Source organism: Engystomops pustulosus, chromosome 4 (assembly GCF_040894005.1).
Source record: "Engystomops pustulosus chromosome 4, aEngPut4.maternal, whole genome shotgun sequence".
Taxonomy (NCBI): Eukaryota; Metazoa; Chordata; class Amphibia; order Anura; family Leptodactylidae; genus Engystomops; species Engystomops pustulosus.
In genome coordinates, this window is record NC_092414.1 from 8548729 (window position 1) to 8562151 (window position 13423).

The following is a 13423-nucleotide window of genomic DNA, read 5'->3' on the forward strand; positions in this document are numbered from 1 at the left end:
ATCTGACACACTCATCCCTGCTACATCTGACACACTCATCCCTGCTACATCTGACACACTCATCCCTGCTACATCTGACACCCTCAGCCCTGCTACATCTGACACACTCAGCTCTGCTACATCTGACACACTCATCCCTGCTACATCTGACACACTCATCCCTGCTACATCTGACACACTCATCCCTGCTACATCTGACACACTCATCCCTGCTACATCTGACACACTCATCCCTGCTACATCTGACACACTCATCCCTGCTACATCTGACACACTCATCCCTGCTACATCTGACACACTCAGCTCTGCTACATCTGACACACTCATCCCTGCTACATCTGACGCACTCATCTCTGCTACATCTGACGCACTCATCCCTGCTACATCTGACACACTCAGCCCTGCTACATCTGACACACTCAGCCCTGCTACATCTGACACACTCAGCCCTGCTACATCTGACACACTCATCCCTGCTACATCTGACACACTCATCCCTGCTACATCTGACACACTCAGCCCTGCTACATCTGACACACTCAGCCCTGCTACATCTGACACACTCATCCCTGCTACATCTGACACACTCATCCCTGCTACATCTGACACACTCATCCCTGCTACATCTGACACACTCATCCCTGCTACATCTGACACACTCAGCTCTGCTACATCTGACACACTCACCCCTGCGACATCTGACACACTCATCCCTGCTACATCTGACACACTCAGCCCTGCTACATCTGACACACTCATCCCTGCTACATCTGACACACTCATCCCTGCTACATCTGACACACTCATCTCTGCTACATCTGACACACTCAGCCCTGCTACATCTGACACACTCAGCCCTGCTACATCTGACACACTCATCCCTGCTACATCTGACACACTCATCCCTGCTACATCTGACACACTCAGCCCTGCTACATCTGACACACTCAGCCCTGCTACATCTGACACACTCATCCCTGCTACATCTGACACACTCAGCTCTGCTACATCTGACACACTCATCCCTGCTACATCTGACACACTCATCTCTGCTACATCTGACACACTCATCTCTGCTACATCTGACACACTCAGCCCTGCTACATCTGACACACTCAGCCCTGCTACATCTGACACACTCATCCCTGCTACATCTGACACACTCATCCCTGCTACATCTGACACACTCAGCCCTGCTACATCTGACACACTCATCCCTGCTACATCTGACACACTCATCCCTGCTACATCTGACACACTCAGCCCTGCTACATCTGACACACTCATCCCTGCTACATCTGACACACTCAGCTCTGCTACATCTGACACACTCAGCCCTGCTACATCTGACACACTCAGCTCCGCTACATCTGACACACTCAGTTCTGCTACATCTGACACACTCAGCTCTGCTACATCTGACACACTCAGCCCTGCTACATCTGACACACTCAGCCCTGCTACATCTGACACACTCATCCCTACTACATCTGACACACTCATCCCTGCTGCATCCGACGCACTCAGCTCTGCTATATGTGTACAGTGTAACATGCAGTAAATGACACGTATAACATGTTGGTAGCTATTCAGATGCTTAAAGGGGATGTCTACATAACTGGGACTGAGCTGCAGTACCTCCGCACAGCCACTACACAGTATGTGGCGCTGTCTGCTCCTGGCTCTGTACATCACTGGGGCTCCTGGATATCGGGCCCCCATACTCATCTGATATTGTGGACAACCCCTTTAAGATGTAGACCTTCCCCTTTACCTGCGGGATCTGCGTCCTTATCCGAAACCTTCATGGACCAAACCTTGACCGGGATCCTGAACGCCGGGGACTCGCTGTCGAACATGTTCATATGCGCCACGTGCTCGAAGTGTCCGGCGCGGTGACCCTAAAATCACAAAAACACCCAAAATATCACTTACCTCACATAATCCAATCCTCTAGTCACATCCAGAGCTGCGAGCGGACATTCTTCTACTCGCTACTTTGTATCGGTCACTATTACAGTTAGTGGTCGTGTTCTATGCAGACACTGAAACAGCAGGGGCTGCGATTAATAGAAATCGCTCGCAGCTTCGGATGTGACTGGAGTAGAGGAGTAGACGGAATGACACAAATGTATTTGGCTCATGAGACGGGGCAGGTGAGGGCAGGCGTTTCGGATAATTAGGGCCCCTGCCTTCTCGCCTGTTATGGGGCCCCCGTGACTGCGCTCACACTGAGGTATGGAAATAGAGCGCAGCGTTACGTCTCCGCGTGCGCCATGTGATCGGGGAAGGTTATCTACATTGGGGGTCAGCACCTGCCAGGGTCACGTCAGGTAGGGCACCTCGCTGCAGCACGATCGTTCCATCTGATTAGCTGCAGAACATTATCGCGGGTGAGAGGAATTGTGGGTTATTTTTTATATCTTACCGCCTGAAGTTATTACGGCTTTTATGTCTTATCGGTCTGTGGGGAGATGTAGCGGCACCTGCTGCACACGAGAGGCGCCACACTGCCATCTACTGCTCACAAGGGAAAGCGCACACAACTAATTTTTGGAATTGAAAAAGTTGAAAAAGTCACAAAGTTGCAGGTTGAAAGGGGTGTATGACTCCCCCTCCCTCCCCCTGCAGAGTCTGACATGTGAGCGCTCCACCTAGTGATACATACTACATACATACATACATGCGGTCCCAGGATGCACCTGTCCTCACTAGCTCTCATGTATCTGTTCAGCTCAATTCCTAGCAAGGACTATGAATTATACAGAGTAGCATATGATTCCCCCTCCCTCCCCCTGCAGAGTCTGACATGTGAGCGCTCCACCTAGTGATACATACTGAGTGTAAAGATCTGAGGTCCCAGGATGATGCTGTCCTCACTAGCTCTCATGTATCTGTTCAGCTCAATTCCTAGCAAGGACTATGAATTATACAGAGTAGCATATGATTCCCCCTCCCTTCCCCTGCAGAGTCTGACATGTGAGCGCTCCACCTAGTGATACATACTGAGTGTAAAGATCTGAGGTCCCAGGATGATGCTGTCCTCACTAGCTCTCATGTATCTGTTCAGCTCAATTCCTAGCTAGGACTGTGAATTATTACAGAGTAGCATATGATTCCCCCTCCCTTCCCCTGCAGAGTCTGACATGTAATTTCCGCCCAGTAACTACTGGTGAATGTGAGGTTTATGTGTCCTTCATTGGTTGATTTCTGCAACTTTGAAGTGCAAAAAGCTTATGATCCCCCTCCCTTCCCCTGCAGAGTCTGCCATGTATGCTCCCCGCACAATATCTAGTACTGGATGTGAGGGCAGTGTATAATGGATGCTCCTAAGCATTTGTTCAGCTTGATTCTTAGACTGTTTTCTCTAGTAGTGATTGTGACTGATACCAAGATGCTTATGATTCCCCCTCCCTCCTCCTTCAGAAGCTGACACATGGGCTCTCTACCTAGTATTATACATACAAGGGAGCTTTGCATTATAGTAATGACTAATAGTAATACTGAGGAGTGTGTGATTCCCCCTCCCTCCCCCTGCAGAGTCTGACACATGGGCTCTCTACCTAATAATATACATAGGAGGGAGCTCTGCATTGTAGTAATGACTGATAGTAATACTGAGAAATGTGTGATTCCCCCTCCCTCCCCCTGCAGAGTCTGAGGCATGGGCTCTCTACTGAGAAATATACATACGAGAGCTCTGCATTCTACACTAATATATATATAGTGTATGACTGACTATATTGCTAAGTAGTGTGTGAATCCCCCTCCCTCCCCCTGCACAGTCAGTCCTTTTTTCCTAGTTATAAATATTGATTAGCTTTCATGTCTCAGGTAAGCTTCATTCCTACAGTGGATGAGATATCATAGTAGAACCTCACACAAATTCTGAGGAGTGTGTGATTCCCCCTCCCTCCTCCTGCGCAGTCAGACGTGTATCCTTTTCTCCCGATATACATATGGAATGTATGTCTTGTGCTCAGTAGCTTTCATGTCTCAGGTCAGCTTCATTCCTACAACTGATGAGGAATCCCAGTAGTGCCTGACACTGATGCTGAGGAGCGTAAGATTCCCCCTCCCTCCTCCTGCAGAGTCTGCCATGTCTGCTCTACTCCTAGTTCTCACACATGGAATGTGTAGTCCAAGATACCCTCAGCCTCACTTGCTTTCATGTCTCAGGTCAGCTTCAACCCTACAACTGATGAGGAATCCCAGTAGTGCCTGACACTGATGCTGAGGAGCATAAGATTCCCCCTCCCTTCTCCTGCAGATTCTGCCATGTCTGCTGGATCTGTGTAGCTAGGATGCTGCCCCCCTCACTCGCTTTCATGTCTCAGGTCAGCTTCATTCCTACAACTGATGAGGAATCCCAGTAGTGCCTGACACTGATGCTGAGGATTCCCCCTCCCTCCTCCTGCAGATTCTGCCATGTCTGCTGGATCTGTGTAGCTAGGATGCTGCCACCCTCACTCGCTTTCATGTCTCAGGTCAGCTTCATTCCTACACCTGATGAGGCAGCCTAGTGGTGCCTGACACTGATGCTGAGGATTCCCCCTACCTCCTCCTGCAGAGTCTGCTATCTACAGTAATACATGCTGGATCTGTGTAGCTAGGATGCTGCAGATCTACATCACACTCAGCAGGACAGTTAGGGTTAAACTGACTGTAGACCAGTGGAATTTTTTGTAAAAACTATTTGGAAAATTCTAGAATTTTTCTTTTTTCGAAGCAGAACTTCAGTGCACCATTAGGGTTAAGGCTCCGCAGGGTCGTCCAAAGGTCACAGCAATTTAAAATCATTTAAAGTTTTTATTTTTTTTTTTTTACTAAATCTTTTATTACTGATAATACTATTTTTTATTTTTGTTATTTTCTTTTTATTTTTTTTATTTCTCAGTGTAAAGAGGAGGATATTGTGGTGCTGGTGAGAACATTGCAGCATCATACACTGCCCTCTGGTGGACAGAAGGCCAAACTGCAGCTGAAAGTTCAATGCTTAAAGAGATATTTTGGATACAAGAAGTCACCCAGATCCACTGAGTTTCTGATATGAGGGGTCTGACAGCAGTAAAGGATGAGCACGTGACCTCTGATTACAGTCAGCATTGTACTAGACATGTCCTCACACTGCTGTGCTCTGTGCTCTCTGTAGTAATTGTTAGGTAATGTCCCTGGAGAGATGTGTAATCAGACCTATGTGTGTGTGGTTAGTAGCAGCAGGACTGTGATATATGGATTTATATTCTGGGATTGTACTGGGGGTGCTCTAACCCTGCTGTGCTCTCTGCAGCCAGTGTTATGCATTGTCCCTGGAGAGAAGTGTAATCAGACCTCACACTGCTGTGCTCTGTGCTCTCTGCAGCCAGTGTTATGTATTGTCCCTGGAGAGAAGTGTAATCAGATCTTTGTGTATGTTGTTAGTAGCAGCAGGACTGTGATATATGGATTTATATTCCAGGATTGTACTGCAGGCATGTCCTCACACTGCTGTGCTCTGTGCTCTCTGCATCCAGTGTTATGTATTGTCCCTGGAGAGATGTGTAATCAGACCTCACACTGCTGTGCTCTGTGCAGCCAGTGTTATGTATTGTCCCTGGAGAGATGTGTAATCAGACCTCACACTGCTGTGCTCTGTGCAGCCAGTGTTATGTATTGTCCCTGGAGAGATGTGTAATCAGACCTCACACTGCTGTGCTCTGTGCTCTCTGCAACCAGTGTTATGTATTGTCCCTGGAGAGATGTGTAATCAGACCTCACACTGCTGTGCTCTGTGCTCTCTGCAGCCAGTGTTATGTATTGTCCCTGGAGAGATGTGTAATCAGACCTCACACTGCTGTGCTCTGTGCTCTCTGCAGCCAGTGTTATGTATTGTCCCTGGAGAGATGTGTAATCAGACCTCACACTGCTGTGCTCTGTGCTCTCTGCAGCCAGTGTTATGTATTGTCCCTGGAGAGATGTGTAATCATACCTCACACTGCTGTGCTCTGTGCTCTCTGCAGCCAGTGTTATGTATTGTCCCTGGAGAGATGTGTAATCAGACCTCACACTGCTGTGCTCTGTGCTCTCTGCAGCCAGTGTTATGTATTGTCCCTGGAGAGATGTGTAATCACACCTCACACTGCTGTGCTCTGTGCTCTCTGCAGCCAGTGTTATGTATTGTCCCTGGAGAGATGTGTAATCAGACCTCACACTGCTGTGCTCTGTGCTCTCTGCAGCCAGTGTTATGTATTGTCCCTGCAGAGATGTGTAATCAGACCTCACACTGCTGTGCTCTGTGCTCTCTGCAACCAGTGTTATGTATTGTCCCTGGAGAGATGTGTAATCAGACCTCACACTGCTGTGCTCTGTGCTCTCTGCAGCCAGTGTTATGTATTGTCCCTGGAGAGATGTGTAATCAGACCTCACACTGCTGTGCTCTGTGCTCTCTGCAGCCAGTGTTATGTATTGTCCCTGGAGAGATGTGTAATCAGACCTCACACTGCTGTGCTCTGTGCTCTCTGCAGCCAGTGTTATGTATTGTCCCTGGAGAGATGTGTAATCATACCTCACACTGCTGTGCTCTGTGCTCTCTGCAGCCAGTGTTATGTATTGTCCCTGGAGAGATGTGTAATCACACCTCACACTGCTGTGCTCTGTGCTCTCTGCAGCCAGTGTTATGTATTGTCCCTGGAGAGATGTGTAATCACACCTCACACTGCTGTGCTCTGTGCTCTCTGCAGCCAGTGTTATGTATTGTCCCTGGAGAGATGTGTAATCACACCTCACACTGCTGTGCTCTGTGCTCTCTGCAGTCAGTGTTATGTATTGTCCCTGGAGAGATGTGTAATCATACCTCACACTGCTGTGCTCTGTGCTCTCTGCAGCCAGTGTTACGTATTGTCCCTGGAGAGATGTGTAATCAGACCTCACACTGCTGTGCTCTGTGCTCTCTGCAGCCAGTGTTATGTATTGTCCCTGGAGAGATGTGTAATCAGACCTCACACTGCTGTGCTCTGTGCTCTCTGCAGCCAGTGTTATGTACTGTCCCTGGAGAGATGTGTAATCAGACCTCACACTGCTGTGCTCTGTGCTCTCTGCAGCCAGTGTTATGTATTGTCCCTGCAGAGATGTGTAATCAGACCTCACACTGCTGTGCTTTGTGCTCTCTGCAGCCAGTGTTATGTATTGTCCCTGGAGAGATGTGTGATCAGACCTCACACTGCTGTGCTCTGTGCTCTCTGCAGCCAGTGTAATGTATTGTCCCTGGAGAGATGTGTAATCAGACCTCACACTGCTGTGCTCTGTGCTCTCTGCAGACAGTGTTATGTATTGTCCCTGGAGAGATGTGTAATCAGACCTCACACTGCTGTGCTCTGTGCTCTCTGCAGCCAGTGTTATGTATTGTCCCAGGAGAGATGTGTAGTTTAATGTTATCCTCTTACCTCTGGAGTCTCTCTAGGATCCGGAGAATAGTCGGTGTGTGGAGGCAGCATTCCTGTATCAGCACCGCCCCCTGGGGGACAAAAGGAGAAACTGCACTTAAATTTACAGTGTAACGTGTAAGAAGAGACATCAGAGGTTATGGAGTAACCCAGACATGTCACCATAAATAAAGAATTTTATGATAAGACACATAACTTATGAGTCCGGTGTATTTATGAGCATAGTCCTACCCTCTAGTTTCTCCTCTGCCCCCCCTCCCCCCGAGCAGTGATGGACGCCTGGCTTCCTTGTATCTGCATGCACATCATTCTGCGGAGATAGGAGAAGGCGGGGGAGGAGAACAGTTCACCCCATGAATACACTGGACTCATAAACGATTACAACAGAATGACCCATGAGTCCAGTGTATCTCTGACGCTTGCGTTTCGTAATAAGGCAATTTTAACAACAATGTCGTTGGGCAAATCTCCTCTGGTCAGTATCTGATGTATTTGGTTTCAAAATGCAATGTAAGGGCGCGTTCACACCTAACAATAACGCATGCGTTTCGTAAACGCAATGTTAACAGCCGTGTCATCCGGCAAAGCCCCTCCTCTCAGCTGTTCTGATGTGTTTACTGCCAGGTGTGAACGCAGCCTGAACATTCCCTCGCCCGGATGTATAGGATGTGGTTACGTAATTTCCATCTGTGGGGCACATTTAGGCCTCATTCACACGTCCCCCATGGACGGCAATGGCCGCTAGTCCAACAAACTCACGCGTACCGCTAGGCGTCCGTCATAACGCAACGCTAGCGCACAGGGGGAGGTCCTCGGCCCGAACGCACATGCATTTCCACGGAAACGCATGCGATTGATAAGCCGATCGTATGCCTTTCTCTGGAAACCCATGGGCGTTCCAACCGAGGACCTCCCCCTGTGCGCTAGCGTTACGTTATGACGGACGTCTAGCGGTACGTGTGACCGCGGCCTGACAGAAAACTAGCGCCGGCCCTTAGTAATGTCCCCAGTGTACTACAGATCTGCATGTAACAGCCCGGGCGCCATAGTGATGGAGGCCACGCCCCAGACATAGAGGGGGCACAGATTGTCTGCTGTGTATCTAATCCCATCCTGTGTGATACTGTCTGCTGAGCTGTGTATCTAATCCTATCCTGTGTGATACTGTCTGCTGAGCTGTGTATCTAATCCTATCCTGTGTGATACTGCCTGCTGAGCTGTGTATCTAATCCTCCCCTGTGTGATACTGCCTGCTGTGTATCTAATCCTATCCTGTGTGATACTGTCTGCTGAGCTGTGTATCTAATACTATCCTGTGTGATACTGTCTGCTGAGCTGTGTATCTCATCCTATCCTGTGTGATACTGTCTGCTGAGCTGTGTATCTAATCCTATCCTGTGTGATACTGCCTGCAGAGCTGTGTATCTAATCCTATCCTGTGTGATACTGCCTTCTGAGCTGTGTATCTCATCCCTTCCTGTGTGATACTGCCTGCTGAGCTGTGTATCTAATCCTATCCTGTGTGATACTGCCTGCTGTGAGTGTATCTAATCCCATCCTGTGTGATACTATCTGCTGATCTGTGTATCTAATCCTATCCTGTGTGATACTGCCTGCTGAGCTGTGTATCTAATCCTCTCCTGTGTGATACTGCTGAGCTGTGTATCTAATCCTCTCCTGTGTGATACTATCTGCTGATCTGTGTATCTAATCATATCCTGTGTGATACTGCTGAGCTGTGTATCTAATCCTCTCCTGTGTGATACTATCTGCTGATCTGTGTATCTAATCCCATCCTGTGTGATACTATCTGCTGATCTGTGTATCTAATCATATCCTGTGTGATACTGCTGAGCTGTGTATCTAATCCTCTCCTGTGTGATACTGCTGAGCTGTGTATCTAATCCTCTCCTGTGTGATACTGACTGCTGAGCTGTGTATCTAATCCTCTCCTGTGTGATACTGACTGCTGAGCTGTGTATCTAATCCCATCCTGTGTGATACTGCTGAGCTGTGTATCTAATCCTCCCCTGTGTGATACTGACTGCTGAGCTGTGTATCTAATCCTCTCCTGTGTGATACTGACTGCTGAGCTGTGTATCTAATCCTCTCCTGTGTGATACTGTCTGCTGAGCTGTGTATCTAATCCCATCCTGTGTGATACTGTCTGCTGAGCCGTGTATCTAATCCTATCCTGTGTGATACTGACTGCTGAGCCGTGTATCTAATCCTATCCAGTGTGATACTGTCTGCTGAGCCTTGTATCTAATCCTATCCTGTGTGCTACTGTCTGCTGAGCTGTGTATCTAATCCTCTCCTGTGTGATACTGACTGATGAGCTGTGTATCTAATCCTCTCCTGTGTGATACTGACTGCTGAGCTGTGTATCTAATCCTCTTCTGTGTGATACTGCCTGCTGAGCTATGTATCTAATCCTCTCCTGTGTGATACTATCTGCTGAGCTGTGTATCTAATCCTATCCTGTGTGATACTGTCTGCTGAGCTGTGTATCTAATCCTATCCTGTGTGATACTGTCTGCTGAGCTGTGTATCTAATCCTCTCCTGTGTGATACTGTCTGCTGAGCTGTGTATCTAATCCTATCCTGTGTGATACTGTCTGCTGAGCTGTGTATCTAATCCTATCCTGTGTGATACTGACTGCTGAGCTGTGTATCTAATCCTCTCCTGTGTGATACTGCCTGCTGAGCTGTGTATCTAATCCTATCCTGTGTGATACTGTCTGCTGAGCTGTGTATCTAATCCTATCCTGTGTGATACTGTCTGCTGAGCTGTGTATCTAATCCTATCCTGTGTGATACTGTCTGCTGAGCTGTGTATCTAATCCTATCCTGTGTGATACTGACTGCTGAGCTGTGTATCTAATCCTCTCCTGTGTGATACTGCCTGCTGAGCTGTGTATCTAATCCTCTCCTGTGTGATACTGTCTGCTGAGCTGTGTATCTAATCCTCTCCTGTGTGATACAGTCTGCTGAGCTGTGTATCTAAGCCTATCCTGTGTGATACTGTCTGCTGAGCTGTGTATCTAATCCTATCCTGTGTGATACTGTCTGCTGAGCTGTGTATCTAATCCTATCCTGTGTGATACAGTCTGCTGAGCTGTGTATCTAATCCTATCCTGTGTGATACTGCCTGCTGAGCTGTGTATCTAATCCTATCCTGTGTGATACTGCCTGCTGAGCTGTGTATCTAATCCTATTCTGTGTGATACTGTCTGCTGAGCTGTGTATCTCATCCTCTCCTGTGTGATACTGTCTGCTGAGCTGTGTATCTAATCCTATCCTGTGTGATACTGTCTGCTGAGCTGTGTATCTAATCCTGTCCTGTGTGATACAGTCTGCTGAGCTGTGTATCTAATCCTATCCTATGTGATACTGTCTGCTGAGCTGTGTATCTAATCCTCTCCTGTGTGATACTGTCTGCTGAGCTGTGTATCTAATCCTATCCTGTGTGATACTGTCTGCTGAGCTGTGTATCTAATCCTATCCTGTGTGATACTGTCTGCTGAGCTGTGTATCTAATCCTATCCTGTGTGATACAGTCTGCTGAGCTGTGTATCTAATCCTATCCTGTGTGATACTGCCTGCTGAGCTGTGTATCTAATCCTATCCTGTGTGATACTGCCTGCTGAGCTGTGTATCTAATCCTATCCTGTGTGATACTGTCTGCTGAGCTGTGTATCTCATCCTCTCCTGTGTGATACTGTCTGCTGAGCTGTGTATCTAATCCTATCCTGTGTGATACAGTCTGCTGAGCTGTGTATCTAATCCTATCCTATGTGATACTGTCTGCTGAGCTGTGTATCTAATCCTCTCCTGTGTGATACTGTCTGCTGAGCTGTGTATCTAATCCTATCCTGTGTGATACTGTCTGCTGAGCTGTGTATCTAATCCTATCCTATGTGATACTGTCTGCTGAGCTGTGTATCTAATCCTCTCCTGTGTGATACTGTCTGCTGAGCTGTGTATCTAATCCTCTCCTGTGTGGTACTGTCTGCTGAGCTGTGTATCTAATCCTATCCTGTGTGATACTATCTGCTGAGCCGTGTATCTAATCCTATCCTGTGTGATACTGTCTGCTGAGCTGTGTATCTAATCCTATCCTGTGTGATACTGCCTGCCGGGCTGTGTATCTAATCCTCTCCTGTGTGATACTCCCTGCTGAGCTGTGCATCTAATCCCATCCTGTGTGATACTGCCTGCTGAGCTGTGTATCTAATCCCATCCTGTGTGATACTGTCTGCTGATCTGTGTATCTAATCCTATCCTGTGTGATACTGCCTGCCGGGCTGTGTATCTAATCCTCTCCTGTGTGATACTGTCTGCTGAGCTGTGTATCTAATCCTCTCCTGTGTGATACTGACTGCTGAGCTGTGTATCTAATCCTCTCCTGTGTGATACTGTCTGCTGAGCTGTGTATCTAATCCTATCCTGTGTGATACTGACTGCTGAGCTGTGTATCTAATCCTCTCCTGTGTGATACTGTCTGCTGAGCTGTGTATCTAATCCTATCCTGTGTGATACTGACTGCTGAGCTGTGTATCTAATCCTATCCTGTGTGATACTGCCTGCCGGGCTGTGTATCTAATCCTCTCCTGTGTGATACTGACTGCTGAGCTGTGTATCTAATCCTATCCTGTGTGATACTGTCTGCTGAGCTGTGTATCTAATCCTATCCTGTGTGATACTGTCTGCTGAGCTGTGTATCTAATCCTCTCCTGTGTGATACTGACTGCTGAGCTGTGTATCTAATCCTCTCCTGTGTGATACTGTCTGCTGAGCTGTGTATCTAATCCTATCCTGTGTGATACTATCTGCTGAGCTGTGTATCTAATCCTGTCATGATGAATGGGGGCCCCAGTGTTGGTGACTTCTCTTGGGGCCTTTGTACATGGGGTCAGAGGTCATGTCTGTGATGTAGCAGGTCACATGACGCCTATGGGCTGCTGTAGTGTTTGCTGTGTAATTTGGTGATACCACTTCAGGTTCAGGCCCTGCTGGATTGATGGGGAGACCCTGTACATCCGGCAGTGGGCGTGGCTGGAGTGAGGTTATAAAGGGGGCGGCCCCTCAGTCACGGCTCAGTCAGTGTTGTGTGAGGGGAGCTGAGAGGTCGGTGTCAGGCAGAGGCTCCTCTCACACACGTCTTGTAGAGGTTTCTAAGCATTTGGTCAGTGAAATACTGACATTTTCCATCAGATCACAGTCATTGCTCTGTCAGAGATTCATCACTCAGTCAGTTTTTCAAGTTTTTTAACAGTTTTTACTGTACATGGAGAAAAACTGATTCCTGTGGTGTATGTGCTCTATGTCTATTAATCCGTGAGATCCGCATTATCCCCAGTATCTCCGAGTGCACCTGCCCCAGTATCTCCGAGTGCACCGGCCTAATATCTCCGAGTGCACCGGCCTAATATCTCCGAGTGCACCGGCCCCAGTATCTCTGAGTGCACCGGCCTAATATCTCCGAGTGCACCGGCCCCAGTATCTCCGAGTGCACCGGCCCCAGTATCTCCGAGTGCACCGGCCCCAGTATCTCCGAGTGCACCGGCCCCAGTATCTCCGAGTGCACCGGCCCCAGTATCTCCGAGTGCACCGGCCCCAGTATCTCCGAGTGCACCGGCCTAATATCTCCGAGTGCACCGGCCTAATATCTCCGAGTGCACCGGCCCCAGTATCTCCGAGTGCACCGGCCTAATATCTCCGAGTGCACCGGCCCAGTATGCTGAACCTAGTTATAGTTTGCACTTTGTGTGTGCAGGTTGCGTCACGTTATTTGATAGTGTCGCACGTTGATCCGGTCATTTGTGGCTATTATTTTTGTGGTACTTTGCTTCACTCTGTGACAGAAATGTGGCGCATCTCTGTAATAAATCTGGCACAAACTAGGAACACGCACCAACACACCCTATAGGTGCGCAGTGTTACAAAGCATCAGACAAAATGCAGCTGCGGCACAATTGTGACGCACGAACGTAACAAAA

At 48.2% G+C, this 13423-nt stretch overlaps 1 protein-coding gene across 5 annotated transcripts in view; it reads right to left on the reverse strand.

The window, feature by feature from the left end:
- Nucleotides 1–13423, reverse strand: part of LOC140128838 (uncharacterized) — a 43884-nt gene that overhangs the window by 18119 nt on the left and 12342 nt on the right. For 2 of the 5 annotated variants that reach the window (XM_072150544.1, XM_072150543.1), the window contains 2 exons: nucleotides 7422–7492; nucleotides 1775–1901 (listed from right to left, as the gene is read on the reverse strand). In XM_072150544.1, coding sequence (XP_072006645.1) covers nucleotides 1775–1901; nucleotides 7422–7472 — 178 coding nt within the window. In that variant the 5' untranslated portion in view covers nucleotides 7473–7492. Of the gene's footprint in view, nucleotides 1–1774; nucleotides 1902–2230; nucleotides 2370–7421; nucleotides 7493–7949; nucleotides 8011–13423 lie in introns of those variants that run through there. The other 3 variants (XM_072150545.1, XM_072150547.1, XM_072150546.1) reach the window with 3 other exon arrangements.